The 26,273-nt window shown below is 38.1% G+C and overlaps 1 protein-coding gene across 1 annotated transcript in view; it reads right to left on the reverse strand.

Annotated features, from left to right (window-relative positions):
• Window positions 1-16,759: 16,759 nt before the first annotated feature.
• The window catches only part of LOC115216560 (sodium-coupled monocarboxylate transporter 2-like), a 56,307-nt gene continuing 46,793 nt past the window's right edge, over window positions 16,760-26,273 (reverse strand). Inside the window, 3 exon segments of the mRNA XM_029786025.2 lie at window positions 16,760-17,309; window positions 23,304-23,384; window positions 24,846-24,970. Of these exon segments, the coding sequence (XP_029641885.1) occupies window positions 17,154-17,309; window positions 23,304-23,384; window positions 24,846-24,970 (362 nt within the window). The 3' untranslated portion in view covers window positions 16,760-17,153.

The raw sequence follows: 26,273 nt of genomic DNA on the forward strand, positions 1-26,273 counted from the left end.
CGTTATTTCTATTTTATTTACGTTATTTTTATTTACGTTATTTTTTTTTTTATTTTTGTTATTTTTACTTTTTATTTTCGTTATTTTATTTTAGTTATTTTTATTTTTATTTTCGTTATTTTATTTTTTATTTTCGTTTTTTATTTTTTATTTTCGCTATTTTTATTTTTATTTTGTTAGTTTAATTTTTATTTTAGTTATTTTTATTTTTATTTTCATTATTTTTATTTTTACTTTCGTTATCTTTATTTTTATTTTTATTTTCTTTATTTTTTATCCTTGTGTTTAGTTCTTAAAAATAATAATAATGAAATTATTATAAACAGTGCTCAGGTGCACCAATATTCTCCAATATTTCTTAATTATTATGCTTTAAAAAGAAAAAAAAACGTGGATCTTTTCGGTTTGACCGGCAGTTTTTTAAAATAATTTCCACGTAACTAAACACTTTTAAACTTCGTATACTGGTAGAATGTATTTATAGAATATCTTTGTCTCTTGGCTTTATTGAGAAAATTCTATAGTTTGTAAGATATTTGTTGTTTTATTTTTTCTTCAATTTCTGCAATTTCAACCAATCAATGACGACTATTGAGGTAAAAAAAAAACATTCTGTGCCGTATGAATATGTCCCTCGTTTAAGAAACAGATTGAGTTTATTTACATTTCTGAAGAAAAAAAAAGATACCCTTCCCCCACCCCTAACCCTAACCCTGAAACAGATTGAACTGCAATACTAGGGTCATAATTATGGGTGACAAGTTCAAACCGAAAAGATCCAAAAACTTTCTTTCCGTTTTTGTATATTGAACATCAGTGATTCCGAATAAGGCAAAATAAAGCTTAATTTTAATTATATCTTTTTAAGTCAGTTTCGTTTATTTTTTGTTTTTTGGGCGGTGGACGGGAGAGAAACTCAGAAATTGATTGGAGTTAGGTATTTATAATTGCAGTATTTGCAGTATTTTCTTTATCCTACACATGTATCTAAATAGACAGATAGAAATTTTGCCAAACGGTTAAGAAGTTCTATTCCTAACCGTGAAGTTTTGGGTTCGATCATAGTGAGCGGTATGGTGAGTATTTTTTTCTTTTATTTGTTTCAGTCATTTGACTGCGGCCATGCTGGAGCACCGCCTTTAGTCGAGCAAATCAACCCCAGGACTTATTCTTTGGAAGCCTAGTACTTATTCTATCGGTCTCTTTTGCTGAATCGCTAAGTTACGGGGACGTAAACACACCAGCATCGGTTGCCAAGCGATGTTGGGGGGACAAACACACACACACACACACACACACACACACACACATACATATATATATATATATATATATATATATGTAGGTCCCGGGTTGATCCGGGGTTAACCACAGTAAGTAAGGTACTCAATACATAGCAGAGTAAAATTAATTTATTATATAGAAGGAGCTTCTACAGGACTAGTACTGTTTCATTCAAGAGAAATCTTCAGGAAGCTATTTAACAAGAATTGTATTAGCATTTATACATTTAGGCAGGTTTAAAGGAGTGGTGGTGGGGGACTTTTTTGGGGGTAGGCATAGCGCAAAATATCATACTTGGGGGAGTGGTCAAGGAGTCAGTGGTAAGTTAGATGAAAGAATAGATAAATAAAAAAATAAAAAAATAAAAAATAAAAAATAAAAAATAAAAAATAGAAAAATAAAAAATAAAATGTGTGCACATACATACATAAACACATATACATACACACACACATACGTACACATGTGTGCCTATACATACCTACACATACACACATACACATACATACACATATATATATATACATACACATATATATACATATATATATATATATATACATATATATATATATATACACAATCCAATACAGGCCCATTCCCTAATTTTAATTTTATTATCTTCATTTATTACTTTTGTTATCTTTGATCGCTAGAGCTAAGGATCCTGGCGATGGCAGCATGTCCAAATTGTCTGTCTACTAGAAGGCAAGTACTATGCCTACCCCCAAAAAAGTCCCCCACCACCACTCCTTTAAACCTGCCTAAATGTATAAATGCTAATACAATTCTTGTTAAATAGCTTCCTGAAGATTTCTCTTGAATGAAACAGTACTAGTCCTGTAGAAGCTCCTTCTATATAATAAATAAATATATATATATATATATATATATATATATATATATATATATATATATATATACATATATATATATATACGACGGGCTTCTTTCAGTTTCTGTCTACCAAATACACTCACAAGGCTTTGGTCGGCCCGAGGCTATAGCAGAAGACACTTGCCGAAGGTGCCACGCAGTGGGACTGAACCCGGAACCACGTGGTTGGTAAGCAAATTACTTACCACACAGCCACTCCTGCGCCTATATTATTTTGTATAGTTTTGGTCTGATTCATACCTTGTGAAAGAAACTGAGTTGGTGAAAACTGTGCAGAAGCCCCTCAGATGGATTTTACCTGTATTTCAAAAACGTGCAGCCTTGTCACACGTTGAATTACGCTTGTTCTGCCTGATAATTAATTTCAGGTTATACGGATCCATGGAATATTCAGCCACTTACACTTTAATTCAAGGGTAGATAATTCAGATGATCGTACAACTGAATCCTCATCGTTGAACGACGGAGAACCACCGTATCATATTTTGCTTATATTTGATGTGTATAAATATATTCTATTTTTCACTTGAAAGCCTACGTTTTTAAGGCCTACGTGGATTCTTTGGAAGCCTAGTACTTATTCTATCGGTCTCTTTTGCTGAATCGCTAAGTTACGGGGATGTAAACACATCAGCATCGGTTGTCAAGCGATGATGGGGGGGACAGACACACAAACACGCACACACACACATACACACACACATATATATATATATACATACACATATATATACATATATACGATGGGCTTCTTTCAGTTTCCGTCTACCAAAACTATACAAAATAATATAGGCGAAGGAGTGGCTGTGTGGTAAGTAGCTTGCTTACCAACCACATGGTTCCGGGTTCGTTCCCACTGCGTAGCACCATGGGAAAGTGTCTTCTACTGTAGCCTCGGGCCAACCAAAGGCTTGCTCTTCCTTCCGTAGAAGAAAAAATTCAAATCGGACCATGTTAACACCAAAAGTATTCACGTCCAAATCCACAAAATGCTCACCATTCAGCTATAAAATGCAGAAGTTATAAAACATGTTGTTAATATAGTTAATGTTGTTTTACCCCAGGTAGGTACCAGGCCCGTGCCAGGCTTTGGTGCCTGGGGTTGCTTCAGAATATTCTGGGTGGACAATAATCTCTATATATATAAAGCTGAAGTTGTCTGTGTATGGCAGGTTTGGTAGCCTTCAACTAACGCTATCTCCTCCGAGACCCTGCGGCGCAAGTTGACCAAAATTAAGAGTATGATAGAAGAAGGCTTGCTCTTCCTTCCATAGAAGAAAAAATTCAAATCGGACCATGTTAACACCAAAAATTATTTACATCAAAAAGGTGCTTTTTTTTCTATGAAAATCCCTATTTTACGATTTTTTGACTGCTGTGTCGCCATTTTTCGGTGTATTTCAACCAGAAAAATGTTCACTTAAAGAGAATAACAAGCTACATTATGAAAAGCTTTTTTCAATTCTAAAGGGTCGAAATAACCCGATCAACGCCGGGCGATACTGCTAGTTTGTTATAATTCTAAAGTGGAGTTTCGAAATAAATGTAGCATTGTAAATGTGAGAGTGCACCATTGAATAATGATGGGGCAGTGCCGTCCACCTTCGCAACAGGCACGAACAGTGCCGTCCCCTTCGCAACAGGCACGAACGGTACAGATCGAGCAATGCTATGATCAAAGGCTTTCAAACCCTGACCTTCCCACCTTATTTTCAGGCAGTGAATATAGGACCGCGGTCTTCATTAGTGAGTCCTTGTTATAAGACACTAGCGTAGGATTTTGAATATAGATGGCTGCTATTTCTAACAGATCGGTTAACCACAAGTAGATTCCTTTAACACAAAAGCCTTTTGTCATAGTAAACGCCATAAATTGGTGACGGCCAACAAATAAAGAACACCTTCGCAGCTAACCCAAGTAACAGACGATATTGGTGAATGGCCCCTTAAACCATTAATTCTTTTTAATTTTGACACAAGGCCAGCAACCGCAGTACTTGTATGGTAATTTATGTTTGACTCTGAAAGGATGAAAAGTTGAGCTCGGTGGGATTTAGACTCAGAACGTAAAGATCCAGAAGAAATACTGTTAGGCGTTTTTGTCCGACGTACTAATGATTCCGTCACCTCAAGACATTGATACTTTTTTAATATTTTCCACGTCATATATGTGGCACGCTGGCAGAATCGTTAACACGCTGGGGAAAATGCTAAACGTCATTTTGGCCCATCTTTCGTTCTAAGTTCAAATTCCGTGAAGGTCACCCTTTCATCCTTTTGCGGTCTATAAAATAAGTAGCGGTTGAGCGCTGGGGGTAATGTAATCCACTTACCTATTTCTTTATTACCCACAAGGGGCTAAACACAGAGGGGACAAACAAGGACAGACATAGGTATTAAGTCGATTACAACGACCCCAGTGCGTAACTGGTACTTAATTTATCGACCCCGAAAGGATGAAAGGCAAAGTCGACCTCGGCGGAATTTGAACTCAGAACGTAGCGGCAGACGATATACGGCTACGCATTTCGCCCGGCGTGCTAACGTTTCTGCCAGCTCGCCGCCTTTGTAATCCACTTACCCCTTTACTGAAATTACTGGTCTTGTGCCAAAATTTGAAATTAATATTCTATTCGTCAAAAGGGCAGGTGAACTGGCACACAAAATGCTTAGCAGCATTTCATCCGTTTTTTACGTTCTGAGTTCAAATTCATTTGAAGTCAGTTTTGTTTATCGTCCTTTTGGGTCGCTAAATTAACTATCAGTGAAGCACTGGAAGCGATGTAATCGACTTACAATTTCCCCCGAAATTGCTGGCCTTGTACCATAATTTGAAACCAGGATCCTACACGTAATATCTTACCTCTAAAACAATATTTGGATCTTTTCAGTTTGAACGGCAGTTTTTTCTAGCGGTGTCATATGAAATTGTCACCTATAATTATGACCCTAGTATCGATCTATTGCATTTCAATCTGTTTTAGGGTTAGGGTTAGGGGTGAGGGGAAGGGTATCTTTTTTTTTTTTGTAAATAAACTCAATCTGTTTCTTAAACGAGGGATATATTCATACGGCACAGAATGTTTTCACTTCAATAGACGTCATTGATTGGTTGAAATTGCAGAAATTGAAGAAAAAAAACAACAAATATCTTACAAACTATAGAATTTTCTCAATAAAGCCAAGAGAAAAAGATGTTTTATAAACACATTCTACCAGTATACGAAGTTTAAAAGTGTTTAGTTACGTGGAAATTATTTTAAAAAACTGTCGGTCAAACCGAAAAGATCCCAATATCTTATTTACCCACAGCATTCTCGTCGGATCCTGGTAATTACATCTTTTCTAATTAAAAAAAACTTTTAAATTCCAGTCTTAAGTGTTCGAGAATTCAAATATCTTAGCGGGACTCGTGGACAAACTTGATAAATATTCTTGAATTGGTGAAAGCCCTATTTGAGGAGCAACGAGTTCTGTTGGATTTTTTTTCCATTTTCCCATATCCGACTTTGATGAAAGTCTGTTGTAAGACTGGTTCGAAGTGATCTCTTAACTCAGTAAAGAGATTCATGTCTGTTTTATTAAGCATTGTTCAGAAGACCGGAGTTGAGACGCAGTAGCTTGATTAATGATATCCTCTATAGCCAGAGGGTGGTGATTTTGTGATTACATGAGAAGTAGGTTAAAAGGTTGTAGCGCACCTTAGTGAAATCCTCTCTATCTGACATACATAATACAAATAAGGACGTAGCAGATAACAGTTAGCTTTCGGCCCCTTAGGCTCAGTTGTGTCCACTACTCTGATTGGCTGGTTTTGTTGCAGTTTAACTCTTGCTTTATTTCGCGCCAATGTGCAAACCAACCAATCGCAACCTTCTGATAAGGTCTACTAATTTTTCTCTGGAGCCTACTATTTACTTTAAAAGGCTTCAGCGACAAACCATAACTTGTCTTAGGTTCTAGTCCTTCTAAGGACTAACTTCTGACTAACTTTTGGGTAAAATTTTCGAAAAATTTTTGATAAATTTTTGGGTAAAATTTTCGGTGAAAATTTTCTGTGAAAATTGTTGAAACATATTTGGAGAAAATTTTCGAAAAATTTTTGGGTAAAATTTTCGGTGAAAATTCTCGAAAAGTTTTTGGAGAAAATTTTCGTTGAAAATTTTCGAAAAATTTTTGAGAGAAATTTTCGATGAAAATTTAAAAAAAATTTTGGGGTAAAATTTTCGGTGAAAATTCTCGAAAAATTTTTGGTGAAAATTTTTTGTAAAATTTTCGGTGAATATTTTCGAAAAATTTTTGGGGAAAAGTTTCGACAAGTTTTGGTGAAAATTTTCGGTCAAAATTTTAGATAAATTTTTGGTGAAAATTTTCGAAAAATATTTGGGTCAAATTTTCGGTGAACATTTTCGAAAAATTTTTAGTTGAAATCTTCGGCAAAAGTTTTCGAAAAATTGTTGGTGAAAATTTTCGGCAAAAGTTTTCGAAAAATTGTATGAAATTTGGAAATTATATTCTATGTATAAGGGCCATAACCCCCATGGCAATTCATATATTTTTGCTGTTGATGAAATTTTAACCATAGATATTAGACACAAATGAAGTAATATTTATAAAATTTCATCTTCTTACAAAGTTAGAAAGGCCCCTCCATGGGGACTTAATACCCACAATTTAGTCATTTTATCTAAGCAAAGACGAATACAGTTGTGCTCTTGGGAGCTGTAGGGTTACCCGAGCATAAAAGTTGGGCATTATTTCTAATTCAATGGTACAACAGTGTAACAGTTTGCTTTGACATACACTTACATTGTGATTTCTGCAATGTGGTGCATAAATTGTCAAGTAAATGAGAGGCATCTTTGTCTCCACTGCTTCAGTTGCAAAGTGTTGAGTGAAGTTATTTGATTGCAGACCTCCTTTCAGTCTTTTTATTATCACACGGTCACACATAGTCCCCAGATGGTAACATTGATTTCAAGGCCTTCCCAGATGAGTGACTGGTTATTCAAAGACATTTATAGATTTTAAATTTATTCTGTCCAGTTACGTATCAGTATAGTGGTCATTTGCAAACTCCAGAGGTGACACTTTAATTTCTCCTTAGCCCTCACTTCACACAGTTGTTAATGTTCATTTCAGTTGGGTCACGCCCTTCCAATTGCTATAGAATGCATCTTACGGCTGTGCCTGTCACCTGGATGGTGAGGAATGGAAGTGGAAACGACTAGGGTAGGGTAACTGACTGCTTATTCTGATCATTCGTCTTTTGGTTTCCTATAGCTTTGCTCTCTTTTACAAACCCAGTAAACATATATTTCCTATTTCAAAGAATTCAAACAATAGATATAAGACCCAAGTTAAAAAGATTTTCAACAATTCAACTTCTCTGGTTGACATTAAGATGCCCACCCCCAACAGGGGCCTTAACTCTTACATTTTAGAGCTCCATGACCTTCATTTTATAGGAGCAAAATCTTTTTAACAGGTTCAATAAGACTGGAATGTTGGAATATGCGCATAAAAATCAGTAGTATGGAATACATGTGGCACAATTACAATTTTTTTAGGGTGTGCAAATTTTGATGAAATTCGAAACATAGATATTCCAGTTCATTACAGAAAATATAACAGAGAAGTCTAATTCTTCAATTGAATGTAACCGGGCAACGCCGGGTATCTCTGCTAGTTGATTTATAAAAATGTGTCGCAACAGCAAAAGGTTGGAAACCACTGATGTGTACAAATATTTCGATAATTCGAAGTTTTCCTTCTTTCAATTATTATAAATGAAAGGAAGTTTCACAGAATTAAGTGCTAGCTAATACATTTAATGTGAAAAAGTAATATTTAATCAATTGGAATAATCCCGAAGATAGGGAAACAAATGTTTAGCGTTGGTGGCAATTCTTGTCCAGAGAGGTAGGGAACTAGAAAATTTAAATTTAAAGTGAAAGAACTCAGATTTTCAAAAGAAAATGGTTAAAACTTAAGTGGAAACATGCATTAGGGTCTGAGTTTGATGTTTGGTAGTTAAGGTGACAACTCTGCACCTATTTCTGTCTTATTGAGTCTCTTCAGTAAAGTATAGCATTATCAGACACTCCATACTTCCTCGCAGCAGTTCACAAATTCAACAACTTTCAGTTTAAATGTACCGTTATATGCTATTCTTTTTTCCCGGAGGAGCCATGGAGATAAATATTTTCATTTAAAATATTGAGACTAAAGTACCGGTTCAAGAACTATGTGACCAGGAAATGGAGTAAGGTGTGGTGTAGTCGGTCCACTATAAAGACAGTTGTGGCTTCAAGATATGAAAGAGATCAAAGGTGTTTGGAATGTCTGTGTTGTCGATAAGCAATGCGATAAAAAAACAAAAAACAAGTTGACGTAAAGACTGAGGAATGTAAAATAATTCGATTTCTGCAACAGCTATATCGATATAGGATTATGGGAAAAACAAGACTTGTGAGCATTAACGACACCGATGGCAGTGGTTTTTCGTCCACCGCTGCGTTCTGAGTTCAAATTCCGCTGAGGTCGACTTTGCCTTTCATCCTTTCAGGGTCGATTAAATAAGTACCAGTTACGCACTGGGGTTCAATATAATCGACTTGATCCGTTTGTCTGTCCTTGTTTGTCCTCTCTGTGTTTAGCCCCTTGTGGGTAGTAAAGAAATAGGTATTTCGTCTGCCGCTACGTTCTGGGTTCAAATTCCGCCGAGGTCGACTTTGCCTTTCATCCTTTCGGGGTCGATTAAATAAGTACCAGTTACGCACTGGGGTCGATGTAATCAACTTAATCCGTTTGTCTGTCCTTGTTTGTCCTCTCTGTGTGTAGCCCCTTGTGGGTAGTAAAAAAATAGGTATTTCGTCTGCCGTTACATTCTGAGTTCAAATTCCGCCGAGGTCGACTTTGCCTTTCATCCTTTCGGGGTCGATTAAATAAGTACCAGTTACGCACTGGGGTCGATGTAATCGACTTAATCCCTTTGTCTGTCCTTGTTTGTTCTCTCTGTCTTTAGCCCCCTTGTGGGTAGTAAAGAAATAGGTTTCGTAGACAGTGGGTGGAGTGAGATAGATTTATTCAACAAATGAGGGAATGTGACCGATGCATTGTTACTGGTTCGAGGATTTCAGGAAGCAATAGAAGAAACAGATGTATTTAGAGGAGTAGAGTAGGGGAACCTAACGAGAGATGGATGGAAGCACTCCGTCGGTTACGACGACGAGGGTTCCGGTTGATCCGAATCAACGGAACAGCCTGCTCGTGAAATTAACGTGTAAGTGGCTGAGCACTCCACAGACACGTGTAACCTTAACGTAGTTCTCGGGGATATTTAGCGTGACACAGAGAGTGACAAGGCTGGCCCTTTGAAATACAGGTACAACAGAAACAGGAAGTAAGAGTGAGAGAAAGTTGTGGTGAAAGAGTACAGCAGGGATCACCACCATCCCCTGCCGGAGCCTCGTGGAGCTTTTAGGTGTTTTCGCTCAATAAACACTCACAACGCCCGGTCTGGGAATCGAAACCGCGCACCTACGACCGCGAGTCCGCTGCCCTAACCACTGGGCCATTGCGCCTCCTAACGAGAGAAGGGAGTGATGGAAAGAGCAGAAACTGCATGTACACAGCCACTATTAATCAGAGCGAAGTTTGAGTGTAGCATCTGGCAGCAATGAGGGCCTCTAGATAAGAATTACGAGATTTATATCTCAGAAAGAAATTAGGTGAAAGATTTACATATCAACGTCTTGCGAGTGACGAACGCTCCATCCTAAGCAGCGGCATTGGCTTTTCCTCGCTTATCAACAGATTAAACGATTTCTCTGCGTTTCGACACCAAGTGTTTCTTTCATTGAATACAGCTGAAAACATTATTTTAGCAGCATAAATATTGTTTCGACAGTTTTAAGCTATAAAAGCAGAACTAGAGTCAGAAACGATGTCACCGTCCTCAAACATCATAGCTCATTGTGGGCATCTGACATCCGATAGTCCAACTCCAGTAATATGCTTCTGATGTAGTGCTTTGATAATCTCCTAACCAAGGAGGTTCCTCTCGAGTCAACGGTCATTTAAACACAAGAGTCAACCACTTCGCAGCTCAACCCCTGAGAAATTGCTGACAAATCTCTCTCAAATTCAACTATACCGTCTTAAAAATTGAGTAAGACGCACATTTGATTATGTCATCCTTCATAAAGCTTTCCTCGATGCCTATAAATGTTCTTGTGATGAGATATTAACGGCTCGAATGCCTTTCATCATTGACCTGTGGCTAAGTGACAATTTACAAAAAGGCGTCTTAGAAGCCTTGACACATCTTAGATCGGAAGCTCAACGCATTTCTATATCGCTGTCGGCGAAGAGACATTACTATCAAAGTGGTCAACAAAAGTGACGTAGTGGTTATTTGGCTGACAAATCTCTGGAGAGACGAAGCTCTGCAACAGCACGGCAACATAAATCTTTACTGCAAACTATCTAAGGATCACACGCTCCAAGCCTAAAATCTTTTATCTCGATCCATTAAGTCAACAATTTATTCCTCTGTACTTCCTTCCAACACCAATGGCCTTCTCATTAACTGACTTCAAAACTATTCAACGTTCTTCCCAAGCTATACAAATGTCAGATCACTCTTCTTCCCCACAGCAAACTTTACATTAAGTTGATAGATTGAAATGCACTATCAATCAGAAAATACTCTCTTACCTTTTATATCGTTGATTAATATATTTTTTACGGTTATTAAATCAGATTAAAATAATGTTTAATACTTAGAAATAAACGAAATATATGTTAATAGTGGCATGCACTAAAAATACTGCATGTATCTTCGTTTATCGCGGGAGTGAAAAAAACCCAGCGATAAATGAATCCGTGATAAGGGAATCATCTACACGCACTTTGTAAATGGAACGAACGGTGCTAATGTCACGGCGCACAGCAGCGATGCTTTGACCTTTACATATGTTCTTGATCAACTCTACTTTTTCCTGCGTTTTTATTTTTGATGTTAGGATCAGGCGCCTTCGTATATTTTTAGTTCACTGGTCTCATACTATAAGTCCGTATAAGAAATACGTAGCAGTCGCAGCACGGTCATTTAAACACAAGTGACAGTCCGTGCATTCTGAATAGCTGAACATTTGAGAATTCGCTGGAACACGATTTTGCGATACGAACAGGATCTTCGACTGATCGGTGATCTGTGTTATCGCAGATCAATCCGTGATAACTGTAATGTAATTCACAACTGAGCGTATACGGTAAATGTTATGTTGGATCAGTGTTAAATGAATCAACGATAAACGAGGTTAGATGTACTCAATTGCTTTAAAATAACAGTGGCATAGTCAAACAATAACTGTAAAATATTAAAGACATTTGGGTTTACAAAAGATTCAGCAAAAATAAAACCCTGTCCTCTAGAAGATTGTGAAAACTCATCTAGACAGTCTGAATATAAAAATACGTCAGTGTATAATAATTAAAAACATCATCTCTCAGTCCACTATGCAAATGTCATATACTTGTTACTTTCCTAGAACAACGACTGCAATTAATTAAATGCTGTGTCCAACGAGTAAGAAGCTCAATCCACAGCAGTAACAAAAGTCTAGTTCCTTTGAAAAACTCAACTGGAAGGGTGAAAAGTTTTGCGAAGTGTTACCTTGTATTACTCAGCGAAAGAAGTTCCTTCTTCGCCATGAAATGATTTGGAATATTTTGTGCAAATAGACGAGCATGAAGCGAATATGGATCGTTGTTGAAAATAGTTTGAGAGAAAAGAAAAAGCTGGATACTGGCATTTCTCGATCGCTCTCGCTTTCATTAAAATAACTGGTAGATGAGAATATTAGAAAATTCTCGTGTAAATTGCTGCTGCTGTTTGTTTGTTGAGCGAAACGGTCTTCTTCTTCCCTTGGGAGAAGTCCAAAACGTGGTCCTTTGCTGTTCGTCAGACCCGCAGAAGAGAAACCAGCCAATGCAATAGAGAACATCATTGTAAACCGCCGTTAATACGAACTGCTGGCCTTATTATTTTGCCCAATATCAAAGAAGCTAAAGCAAATGTGCAAACCGTGGTTAGTTGCAGAATATGCAAGTGTGGTAGGCACTGAAATTTATGTTTATCGCAGAAAAAAAAACCCAGAAGAATAGAAAACAGCGCTCCTCAATGACGAAGTTTTTGCGTAATTGTTTCATCAAGCCATGAGGTAGGAATCAGCAGTTGGAAAGCTATAACGGCATTATTTGCAGACATATATATCATCATCATCATCATCATCATCATCATCATTATCATCATCAGCAGCAGCAGCAGTATAATCATCATATTCATCATCATCATCATCATCATCATTATTATTATGATTATTATTATTATTATCATTATTGTTATTATTATTATTATTATTATTATTATTATTATTATTATTATTATTATGATTGGCTTTTGTTTTGTATTTGTACAAGTTGACTCTAAATCTCATCTAGAAACCTCAAGCGACAAGTTAGCAGTTCAGTTCGGTATTATGACAAGGGTACCATATTTTTGGATTTGCACAGAGTATTATTCTAAAGAATGTCTCTCAAAACATAAGCAAATTAAAAGTTTGTGCTAAAAGTAATTTGAAGTTAAGATGGTAGTGTGATCCTAAGGTGACAGCAAAAGGTGTTTGTTATTATGTAGATTTAAAAGTACTTTTAATGTTCACAGATTAAAATGATTTAGACTTACATTATTATTATTATTATTATTATTATTATTATTATTATTATTGAGTGAGAAAGCAGTGTCTGCCATCAAAATGGCACTGGGGTAAAATATACGAAGCCCAATATACCCATCATGACTACCCATCTGGTGAGGGTACACCAGGCACATGCATCACAACCATATGTGCGCAACAAGGTCATCTCATATCAAGATAAACAGCACATGACCTTGCAGGTGGGGCCCAGTTAGAATTTTCTTCAGGTCGAGTAGCCCATCCCGCTCAAAAGGTCTCTGAATAAGGGTTGTTTAAGGATGTTGAAAGAACCACCCATGTTTCCAGAGGTGAATTATTCAAACCCCAAAGAATCCCTCTCAATACATGGCTATGATGCTCCCCCACTACTTCTGTTCGTGATCAGAGATACACATATCGTCAGCCACTAAGGGACATGCTCAACTGGTTATGGTCAAACAACTGACAAGCAAATCTGTGGTATTGAACAGAATATTTGCTGTAGCCCATCTTTTATACCAAGACAAAACAACGTACATGATAACACTTCCAATCAGTTAAGATCAGCAGCCACGAGAGCCACTGCCTGGTACTGCATTATTATTATTTTATTATTATTATTATTATGATTGGCTTTTGTTTTGTATTGTACAAGTTGACTCTAAATCTCATCTAGAAACCTCAAGCGACAAGTTAGCAGTTCAGTTCGGTATTATGACAGGGTACCATATTTTTGGATTGCACAGAGTATTATTCTAAGAATGTCTCTCAAAACATAAGCAAATTAAAAGTTTGTGCTAAAAGTAATTTGAAGTTAAGATGGTAGTGTGATCCTAAGGTGACAGCAAAAGGTGTTTGTTATTATGTAGATTTAAAAGTACTTTTAATGTTCACAGATTAAAATGATTTAGACTTACATTATTATTATTATTATTATTATTATTATTATTATTATTATGAGTGAGAAAGCAGTGTCTGCCATCAAAATGGCACTGGGGTAAAATATACGAAGCCAATATACCCATCATGACTACCCATCTGGTGAGGGTACACCAGGCACATGCATCACAACCATATGTGCGCAACAAGGTCATCTCATATCAAGATAAACAGCACATGACCTTGCAGGTGGGGCCCAGTTAGAATTTTCTTCAGGTCGAGTAGCCCATCCCGCTCAAAAGGTCTCTGAATAAGGGTTGTTTAAGGATGTTGAAAGAACCACCCATGTTTCCAGAGGTGAATTATTCAAACCCCAAAGAATCCCTCTCAATACATGGCTATGATGCTCCCCCACTACTTCTGTTCGTGATCAGAGATACACATATCGTCAGCCACTAAGGGACATGCTCAACTGGTTATGGTCAAACAACTGACAAGCAAATCTGTGGTATTGAGCAGAATATTTGCTGTAGCCCATCTTTTATACCAAGACAAAACAACGTACATGATAACACTTCCAATCAGTTAAGATCAGCAGCCACGAGAGCCACTGCCTGGTACTGCATTATTATTATTATTATTATTATTATTATTATTATTATTATTATTATTATTATTATTATTATTATCATTATTATTATTATTATTATTAAATAGTATTCTGGTCAATAGGGATGTCTGTAATTGCTCGACCTTCTGCAAATTTAGGGTGTGATAGAAAACCTTCCCATATTTGGCACGGCCAGTGGTGTGGCTCGAGTGAAGTTAGTCAGATGATATGATATTTTCATGTAGCTAATGTTTTATTGGTTTCTTTCTAATATCAGTCACCCTTATGATCTGAACTCGTGCACAATTTGTGATTGCTTTGAAACGTTCACCAACAATATTTAATCTGAAGTTTTTTTTCGTTTGCGCCCTCTAGCATCTAAATCTCCTTCAGTGGTCCACATCTACTATAAAGGCCTCAAACAGTGACACAGGTTATAAAATGATACATATATTCTAAGTGTGAAGAAAATTTTATCTAAGGCTTGAGAAAAGTAAAGAGCTTGTTTTTCATTATTTACAATTAATGGAAAACTATGTAATCAATAGTTTTCTGGGAATATTGTTTTCGAAATTTTAAGCTTCAGAATGATTTTGTTTTAACTTTCCATGTGTGATAGGCCAATACATTTTTACTTCAAGCGACCACGAAGTCGAATATGTTGAGAATCTTGGTTCCACCGTCTCAAACGAATAATAAAGACATACTCGGCAATGAAAAGAACAAACATGTCCCATTTAGCCGGTCATCGCACGCTGAAGTGACCGGGAAGAGGAAGAGGTCGCTTAGAAAACATAATGGCCTCATCCCTACTACATAACGAAGGTTGAGTTTGAATACACAACAACAACATAGTGGAGATGAGACTACAAGGGCTGAAGACAGATACTTTTCAGGTTTCGCTTGACAAAAAAACTGCGGATGAGAGGGGCAAAGTTTTGCCTTCCAGCAGATTCGTTGAGAGATACATGGCTCGAAGGAATAGGCTTGTTCTGAGCATGCGCTTTTAGATTATAGGAAGAGTGATTGGGACCTCATGTATGTATGTATGTATGTATGTATGTATGTATGTATGTATGTATGTATGTATGTATGTATGTGTGTGTGTATGTATGTATGTATATGTATGTATGTTTGTATGTATGTATATGTATGTGTGTATGTGTGTATGTCTGTCTGTCTGTCTGTATGTATGTATGTATGTATGTATGCGTATATGTATGTATGTATGTATGTATGTATGTATGTATGCATATATGTATGTATGTATGTATGTATGTATATATGTATGTGTGTATGTATGTGTGTATGTATGTATGTATGTGTATGTATGTATGTATGTATGTATGTATGCATGTATGTATGTATATATGTATGTGTGTATGTGTGTATGTGTGTGTATGTATGTATGTATGCGTATATGTATGTATGTATGTATGTATGTATGTATGTATGTATGTATGTATGTATGTATGTATGTATGATGTATGTATGTGTGTGTGTGTGTGTGTTGTATCAGCTTCTTTACTTTCCCGTAACTTATCGCTTCAGCAAAAGAAACCGATAGAATAAGTACCAGACTTTAAAAACAGAAAATAAGTTTGGGGATCAATTTGTTCGTCTGAACTCCTTAAGGTGATCTCCCCGATCGGCAGTCTTGTGAATGAAAAAAGTAAAAGAATAAAAGTTAAAGAATTCGTGCCAATAGATAAAGTGGCAGGTTTATAAAAAGATTGCAAATATAACAATGAATTAACACTGTCATTGCAAAATCACATAATAATTCCAGAAAGTATCTGGTACATCAAGATAAGAAAAAAAAGTTTAAAATTATTAACAATTTGAATTAGCGGATCTTTTCGGTTTGAACGGCAGTTTTTTAAAATAATTTCCACGTGACTAAACACTTTTAAAATTCGTATACTGGTAGAATGTGTTTATAAAACATCTTTTTCTCTTGGCTTTATTGAGAAAATTCTATAGTTTGTAAGATATTTGTTGTTGTTTTCTTCAATTTCTGCAATTTCAACCAATCAATGACGTCTATTGAGGTGAAAACATTCTGTGCCGTATGAATATGTCCCTCGTTTAAGAAACAGATTGGGTTTATTTACATTTCTGAAGAAAAAAAAAGATACCCTTCCCCCCACCCCTAACCCTAACCCTAACCGTAAAACAGATTGAAATGCAATAGATCGATACTAGGGTTATAATTATGGGTGACAATTTCATATGACACCGCTAGAAAAAACTGCCGTTCAAACCGAAAAGATCCGAATTAGCTGAAAATAGAAACAAAACACAGAGTTTGTTAATCAACTAAATTTTATATAAATTTCCAGGTAAATAAAATCATTAAGATGTAAAAGTGAAATTACTGCGTATCAGGAAGACATTTTGAAATGCAAAATCTTTTGATTTATCGTCCTTTTGTATTATGTTTTTAAAAGCCTTTTCTTGTTCTATTAATCATTGTTGGTCTACTTCATTGTGAATTCGCTGATATCCATAGGTTTCTTTAGCAACCAGTATAAAAAAATATTTTACCAAACTTTCAGTTACAAAACTCTGTACATATCAGAAAGTACGTACTTTGTGCAATGGGAATAATTTTCATTTTCTTTTTTTTTATTAAACTTTATATATGACTAAACATTCACAAAATGGCTACGATTATATCGTGTGATAATTCTCCACCTTCCATTACAGTACTTTGCCTATATAAGAGTCATAAGCTACTAAAACGTTTCTGGCCCATCAATGGCATTTATCGAAGAGAAAGCAGGATTACAGTAGTAATTTTCAGTATTCGCAAATCCATCTGAATTCTTAGAATATTTCTTTTTTATCGATTTTGTAGTTTCCACTTCAAAAGTAGTTTCATCTTTGTTGGGCTATAATAATATAAGAAAAAAAAAGTTATTTATATGAACAAAGATTTAAGACACTTTATATTAATTGTTACTTATGTCTAAAAATAGACCGGGACTTCAGTTAAGATTTGGAATATCTTTTAGTTGATAGATATTCTTTTAGTTTAGATTGTTTTGGTCTATGCTAGTTCCAATAGTGGGATCTTTTCGGTTTGAACGGCAGTTTTTAAAAATAATTTCCACGTAACTAAACACTTTTAAACTTCGTATACTGGTAGAATGTGTTTATAAAACATCTTTTTCTCTTGACTTTATTGAGAAAATTCTATAGTTTGTAAGATATTTGTTGTTTTTTTCTTCAAACAACTACAAACAACTACTTTCAAACAACTACATTCATGCATTTACATATATATTTCTTTACTACCCACAAGGGGCTAAACATAGAGGGGACAAACAAGGACAGACAAACGGATTAAGTCGATTACATCGACCCCAGTGCGTAACTGGTACTTTATTTATCGACCCCGAAAGGATGAAAGACAAAGTCAACCTCGGCGGAATTCGAACTCATAACGTAACGACAGACGAAATACCGCTAAGCATTTCGCCCTGCGCGCTAACGTTTCTGCCAGCTCGCCGCCTTACATGCATTCATATATACGTATAGAGGGTGTTCGTAAATTATTTTCACAACTTTCACGATTATCGTTTAGATGTGTTGCGTGCAAACCAATGAAGCCCATGTGAAAGTGTTCTGCTGTTTCAATTTAATTTTATTTGTTTACCAATAAACTTTGCTGAGTTATCTTCACTTTTCGTGTTTTTCCGAATCTTCCAAACAGTAATGGTAATTTATGGACACCCTCTCTATATATATAGAGTGAAGGCACATGGCTCAGTGGTTAGAGCGTCGAGCTTACGATCGTGAGGTTGTGAGCTCGAATCCCGGACCGGGCTGCGTGTTGTGTTCTTGAGCAAGACACTTTACTTCACGTTGCTCCAGTTCACTCATCTGCGGAAATGAATTGCGGCGTCACAGGTGCCAAGCTGTATCGGACTTTGCCTTTTCCTTGGATAACACTGGTGGTGTGGAGAAGGAAGGCCGGTATGCATGGGCGACTGCTGGTCTTCCATAAACAACCTTGCCCAGACTTGTGCCTGGGAGGGTAACTTTCTAGGTGCAAGCCCATGGTCAGTGTCAAGACCGAAGGGGGCCACAACACAATATATATAGACAGAACACACATGCACAAGATATGTGTTTTGCCAGTTCGTGGGCAGGCTGCGGTTTGTAGGCGTAAGAGAGGTATATTCTCATTAATTCGCCTGGTGTTAAAATACCTGAAAGTCACAGACAAGCGAGATAACTCGCATCATGTCCCGTTGCAGGAGCGGTAGACATTAGTATTTCGTCATTTTTGAGACTCGTCAGTACCTAGTGTCCGAAACGAGGCCAGACGCAAGCTAAGTCGCTATCTGTGATTATATGTAAAATGGTGTGAGAACCATGTGTTGGTTTGTTCCAGCGTTTCATACCACGGAAATACATATATAGACAAATAACAAACGTACTTTCCTTGCGTACAAGTCGGCGTAGTATATAATGTAAACATGTAGCGTAAACAATCAGACATCGTCACTGTTTTTCCAATTCCTGCTGCATTTCAAATGGAATTTTTGGTCTTCCAAAGTTGACTTCATGTATCAGTCGACCTATCTTTTTGGAGGTGGGTTACAAATTAAGTTCTGAAGAATTCGACTTGTATGCCATTAAAAATACGCTATATATACCTACGTACGTACGTACTTACATATTTACATACATAAAAACATCGCCCTTGTCAAGCCTAGCCAGCCTCATGGGCCCGGTTTCCCGGTTTCTGTGGCGTATGTGTTTCCCCCAGCTGGACGGGACGCCAGTCCATCACAGCGTTACTCAAGAAACAGGAAGAGTGAGAGAAAGTTGTGGCGAAAGAGTACAGTAGGGATCGCCACCACCTCCTGCCGGAGCTTCGTAGAGCTTTAGGTGTTTTCGCTCAATAAACACACACAACGCCCGGTCTGGGAATCGAAACCGCGATCCTCCGACCACGAGTCCGCTGCCCTAACCACTGGGCCATTCTGCCTCCACATTTACACACATGCATACGTATATATCGAGAAAGAGAGAAAGAGAGGGCGTGAAAGAGAGAATGAGAGGAAAAAAAGAGAAACAAACATAGAGAGAGACATAGAAATATACGCATACGCACATCCCATCCATATTTATGTATATAAAAGTAAGATGTGTGCTGTCTGTCTCCTACAATTTAGATTCCTAACTACTCCCACATTTTGCGGTGCAGTTTAACCGAAAGCGGGTATCTTATAGTCGTGATTCATATCGAGCCCTTCTGGGTATTAGCGCGCGTCTACGATGAGTCTACGATTTTAAAATAAATTTACCATCAATTTTTCCCATTTTTAATGCATTTTTGCATATATAAGGGAAGTAACTTTCTAAAAGTTTATTATTAAATCTCAGAACGTAAAAAGCTACAGTAACACCCCCCCCCCCTTTGTGGTTAGCCATATTGAGATGGCTATTATACTTTACATCTCTAAAAATGCTTATATAGTTATTTCCCTTACAAACCCGAGCAACGCCGGGCGATACTGCTAGTTTATGTATATATTTATAATTTCTAGTTCGCAGAAGTTGCAAAGTGTGTCAAGGCCGAGGGTTTCGTGCGTGGCACATGAGAAGCGCCGTGCGCAAAACTCGGCCCTTGCATCAGTTTTTAACTTTTGCCAATTAAAAATAAAAAAAAAATATTCATACTCATGTTTTCAGTTCGTATGTACCTGTCTACAGACACATACGTATGTACCTATCTACAGATATATACATGCAAAAACATAAATATATTCATAATTGCACACATACAGTACTGTCTTTAGGCAGAAGCACACTGGGGACTTGTCCAGTGGGTATTACAGGTTTAGGAGTGGTTTACTACGGGTAAATACATACTATAGGACCCAGTGCACTGATCGGTAGAGGGACCTTTTACACCGATCATATCCAGCCCAAATATTCTACCTGTTTTATGTTAAAACCGGTAAGATCTGACCTCTCGTGTCTATCCCAGAAGGTCAATCTAAAAGTAAGCAATGACGTCATTGAAGGCTCGAGGCTACGAAGATAATGCATGATTAATTCAAAACAGTGTGAATTGACAAACATTTGATAGGGTAATCTGAATGCTAAAGGGTTAAGGCTGCACACACACACACACACACACACACACACACATATGCATGAACACACTTGCACATGTATACATACATGCGCACACACACGCGCGCACGAACACACACGTGCATACGCTCACACACAGCCACGCACATGCTCACACATGCATACACATACACACAAACATGCACACACATGCACACACACACACACGCACACACATATGCATGCACACACATGCGCACGAACACACACGTGCATACGCTCACACACAGACACGCACATGCTCACACATGCATACACATACACACAAACGTGCACACACACGCACACACACACACACACACAACACACAACACACGCACACACATATGCATGCGCACACATGCGGCCGAACACACACGTGCATACGCTCACACACAGCCACGCACATGCTCACACATGCATACACATACACACAAACGTGCACACACACGCACACACACACACACACACACAACACACAACACACGCACACACATATGCATGCACACACATGCGGCCGAACACACACATGCATACGCTCACACACAGACACGCACATGCTCACACATGCATACACATACACACAAACATGCACACACATGCACACACACACACACACAACACACAACACACGCACACACATATGCATGCGCACACATGCGCATGAACACACACATGCATACGCTCACACACAGACACGCACATGAACACATATGCATACACATACACACAAACATGCACGCACGTACACACACACATACACACACACAACCCCCCACACGTATATATCGAGTACATATGCACCAACTTTAGCGAGCCATACCTGGAAATCTTACCAAACTGAATATCTCGGAGCAGGTGCCAAATTTTCAATTCCTCTTTTGTTTTCTAGAAGTTTCGATAATATAAACAAAGCAGGTGCCAATCTGCTACTGCAATAAATTCACACCGTGCAGGTGGCTCTGGCATCAACCCACAACACACCTTGCTAGCTTCTTGAATGTAAGCCATACATACATGTATACATGCATACACACATACATACAGACAGAGGTAGATACATACACATATAGGGATCTTTTCGGTTTGAACGGCAGTTTTTTTTTCTAACGGTGTCATATGAAATTGTCACCCATAATTATGACCCTAGTATCGATCTATTGCATTTCAATCTGTTTTAGGGTTAGGGTTAGTTAAGGTTAGGGTTAGTTAGGGTTAAGGTTAGGGATGGGGGGAAGGGTATCTTTTTTTTCTTCAGAAATGTAAATAAACCCAATCTGTTTCATAAACGAGGGACATATTCATACGGCACAGAATGTTTTCACTTCAATAGACGTCATTGATTGGTTGAAATTGCAGAAATTGAAGAAAAAAACAACAAATATCTTACAAACTATAGAATTTTCTCAATAAAGCCGAGAGAAAAAGATGTTTTATAAACACATTCTACTAGTATACGAAGTTTAAAAGTGTTTAGTTACGTGGAAATTATTTTTAAAAACTGCCAGTCAAACCGAAAAGATCCCACATATAGTAACAGGAATCGAGCTCGGAACAGATGCTACAAATCATTTTGTCCTCTAAGGACTCTTGCAATCCACTGCCCTATATAACTTTTGACAGGAACTAAAAGCCAAAATTTATATATTTTTATATGTTTTTTATTATTATTTGACTAATACTTATTTCTTTCTTTACTGCCCACAAAGGGCTACACACAGAGGGGACAAACGGATTAAGTCGATTATATCGACCCCAGTGCGTAACTGGTACTTAATTTATCGACTCCGAAAGGATGAAAGGCAAAGTCGACCTCGGCGGAATTTGAACTCAGAACGTAGCGGCAAACGAAATACTTATTTCTTTACTACCCACAAAGGGCTAAACACAGAGGGGGCAAACAAGGACAGACATAGGTATTAAGTCGATTACATCGACCCCAGTGCGTAACTGTACTTAATTTATCGACCCCGAAAGGATGAAAGGCAAAGTCGACCTTGGCGGAATTAGAACTCAGAACGCAGCGGCAGACGAAATACCGCTAAGCATTTCGCCCGGCGTGCTAACGAGTTTGCCAGCTCGCCGCCAAGTATTGGTCAATACTTGACTAATACTGGATCTAATCAACCCTAGGCATCATAAGGTAAAATTGACCTCGGCAAGATATGAACTTGGTACGTAAGAGGTCTTAATTAAATACCGCCAGACAATTTATCCAACGCTCTATTGATTCTGTCAATCCAACGCCAGATTTTATTTTCGCACACACATAAACAACACATAGGCGCAGGAGTGGCTGTGTGGTAAGTAGCTTGCTAACCAACCACATGGTTCCGGGTTCAGTCCCACTGCGTGGCATCTTGGGCAAGTGTCTTCTGCTATAGCCCCGGGCCGACCAATGCCTTGTGAGTGGATTTGGTAGACGGAAACTGAAAGAAGCCTGTCGTATATATGTATATATATATTTATGTGTGTGTTTGTGTGTCTGTGTTTATCCCCCTAGCATTGCTTGACCACCAAATGCTGGTGTGTTTACCTCCCCGTCACTTAGCGGTTCGGCAAAAGAGACCGATAGAATAAGTACTGGGCTTACAAAGAATAAGTCCCGGGGTCGATTTGCTCGACTAAAGGCGGTGCTCCAGCATGGCCGCAGTCAAATGACTGAAACAAGTAAAAGATAAAAGATAAAAGATAAACACAAATAAAATTTTTAAAAAGTAGGCAAGCTTTAACTCATAACAAATCAAACTTACCTTATAGTATTTCGGTTCGCTCTGCTTACATGTTTGTAAGTCCAGGTCGACTTTTGACTTCTCCCTTTCGATGCTCAATGACTGAAACCATTAAAAGAATTTAAATTTATGAACATACTAAAAATAGATTTATCTTTCATTTCGGTTCCTCTTTATTGACATTTGAAATGGATAACCAAAAATTTCATATTCGCGTCATAATGCTTTTCTTTCATTTTTTTTTTTTTTTTAGAAAAGGAGAAAATTCTGCAAAGACATCAAAAACATTTGTGAAGTTTATGGTGATGATGCTGTATGCGAATCAACCGTTTGAAGGTGGTTTACGAAATTCAAAGCTGGAGAGTTTAGCTTGGAAGATGACAGTCGCAGTAGAAGACCTTCAAAACTGGATGAAAATGTTTTGAAGGCAAAAATCGAAGACAACTCAAATATCACAACTAGAGAACTCGCAGAGGAGTTTATAAAAGTATGTACGGCTCATGAACACCCAGTGAAGCTAGGATACATTTCTCGCTATACGTGTATAGATCCCTCACAAACTCTTAGAAAAGAATTGCTTTGATCGGTATTCCGTTTGTGATATGCTTTTCAAACAGAGTGGAAGCATGCCTCTTTTGAAACAACCTGTGACTGGTGATGAAAAAATGGATTGTGTACGAAAACGTAGTGTGGAAAAGATCCTGGAGTTTGTGTAAGGATCCCCCCAAATAGTAAAGAAATCAAAGTAATATTGCTACTATTAAGACAGTTATTTGGAATTGGCAATGATATGAAAACCTGTCCAATCTTTTTGCTAAGTGTTTTAGGGCTCTTGTGTAGTTGCGTAGGGATGTATACGATTCCCCCGATCATTCAGCCCTGGAGCCAACAGAACATCTTGGATGTGAGAGCTGGAGGGAGTGTCGGAGGGAGAAAGAGAGCCGCACGAGCACTTGGTGGGTGAGTACTCTCTTTTCTGCTGAGTATACAGGAAATATGTGGAATGAAATGCTCCGCTCAAGGGCTAAACGTACCACTCTGTTCAGATATCGATGCACCGACTTTATGCTCACCAGTCTAATACTAATCCTCGAAATTGGATATGGAAGCACTCCGTCGGTTACGACGACGAGGGTTCCGGTTGATCCAAATCAACGGAACAGCCTGCTCGTGAAATTAACGTGTAAGTGACTGAGCACTCCACAGACACGTGTACCCTTAACGTAGTTCTCGGGGATATTCAGCGTGACACAGAGAGTGACAAGGCCGGCCCTTTGAAATACAGGTACTGCAGAAACAGGAAGTAAGAGTGAAAGAAAGTTGTGGTGAAAGAGTACAGCAGGGATCACCACCATCCCCTGCCGGAGCCTCGTGCAGCTTTAGGTGTTTTTGCTCAATAAACACTCACAACGCCCGGTCTGGGAATCGAAACCGCGATTCTACGACCGCGAGTCCGCTGCCCTAACCACTGGGCTATTGCGCCTCTACAATCCTCGAAATTATAGTGTAATTAAAGAGAAATAGAAAGAAGGGAAAAAAGAAAGAATTTTCTAAAGTACATACCTCAGGAGACATTGTGTTGAATCTGTATCGGAATTTCCTTTTTAAAAACTTTGGCAAATCACAGCAAATACGATCAAATATCGGCATTAGGTATTTTGGATCTACGTCACTTGCTTTATTTGGTCCTGCAGTAGTAAACAAATCATTGATGTTTACGGCATTAAGGTAGAACATGATTAGGCCATATAAGTATGCAGAAAGGTTTTAGCAGTTCTCAAGCAGATTACGTGTATTTTCTTACTTTAATCCGTTTCTATTTTGAAAGCTTTATAGATCCAAAGTATACTAGAAAAAAAAGAAACTGAGGAAGAAAATCCATTTACGAAACCCCTGAACTTAAAGACATGAATTATACTAAGTGTCTTCATCATCATCATCATCATCATCATCATCATCATCATCATCGTTTAACGTCCGTTTTCCGTGCTAGCACGCGTTGGACGGTTCGACCGGGGTCTGGGAAGTCAGGAGGCTGCACCAGGCTCCAGTCTGATCTGGCAGTGTTTCTACAGCTGGATGCCCTTCCTAACGCCAACCACTCTGTGAGTGTAGTGGGTGCTTTTTATGTGCCACCGGCACAGGTGCCAGGGGAGGCTGGCAGCGGCCACGATCGGTTGGTGCTTTTTACGTGCCACCGGCACAGAAGCCAGTCAAGGCGGCGCTGGCATCGGCCACGTTCGGATGGTGCTTTTTACGTGCCACCGGCACAGGTATCACAACTACAATTTCCATTTGATATTTATTTTGATGTTAGGTAAAATACTGATAAGTGCACTAAAGGTAATGCATATATTGCACAGTGCTAGCCTTAACGTCTTCTCTGATTGGTTACAATGGTGGTGAGGTGATGTGAGTGGAGACCGAGAAAAGTAATTAATCAGGTGTAAATTACTCTTTTACTTGTTTCAGTCATTTGACTGCGGCCATGCTGGAGCACAGCCTTTAGTCGAGCAAATCGACCCCGGGACTTATTCTTTGTAAGCCCAGTACTTATTCTATCGGTCTCTTTTGCTGAACCGCTAAGTGACGGGGACGTAAACACACCAGCATCGGTTGTCAAGCAATGCTAGGGGGACAAATACAGACACACAATCACACACATATATATATATTTATACATATATACGACAGGCTTCTTTCAGTTTCCGTCTACCAAATCCACTCACAAGGCATTGGTCGGCCCGGGGCTATAGCAGGAGACACTTGCCCAAGATGCCACGCAGTGGGGCTGAACCCGCAACCATGTGGTTGGTTAGCAAGCTACTTACCACACAGCCACTCCTGCGCCTTCCTTTAAATCTTCCTTTAAAAATAATAAATTCTTTAAGAGAGGAAATCAGTTTCTAATTAAAGAAAAATAATGTGGTTCAGAGAGAAACAAACACATGTGTTGATTTAAAGAAACAATAAATAAGAATTGACATCGGT

The sequence above is a fragment of the Octopus sinensis genome, linkage group LG10 (genome assembly GCF_006345805.1).
Source record: "Octopus sinensis linkage group LG10, ASM634580v1, whole genome shotgun sequence".
Taxonomy (NCBI): Eukaryota; Metazoa; Mollusca; class Cephalopoda; order Octopoda; family Octopodidae; genus Octopus; species Octopus sinensis.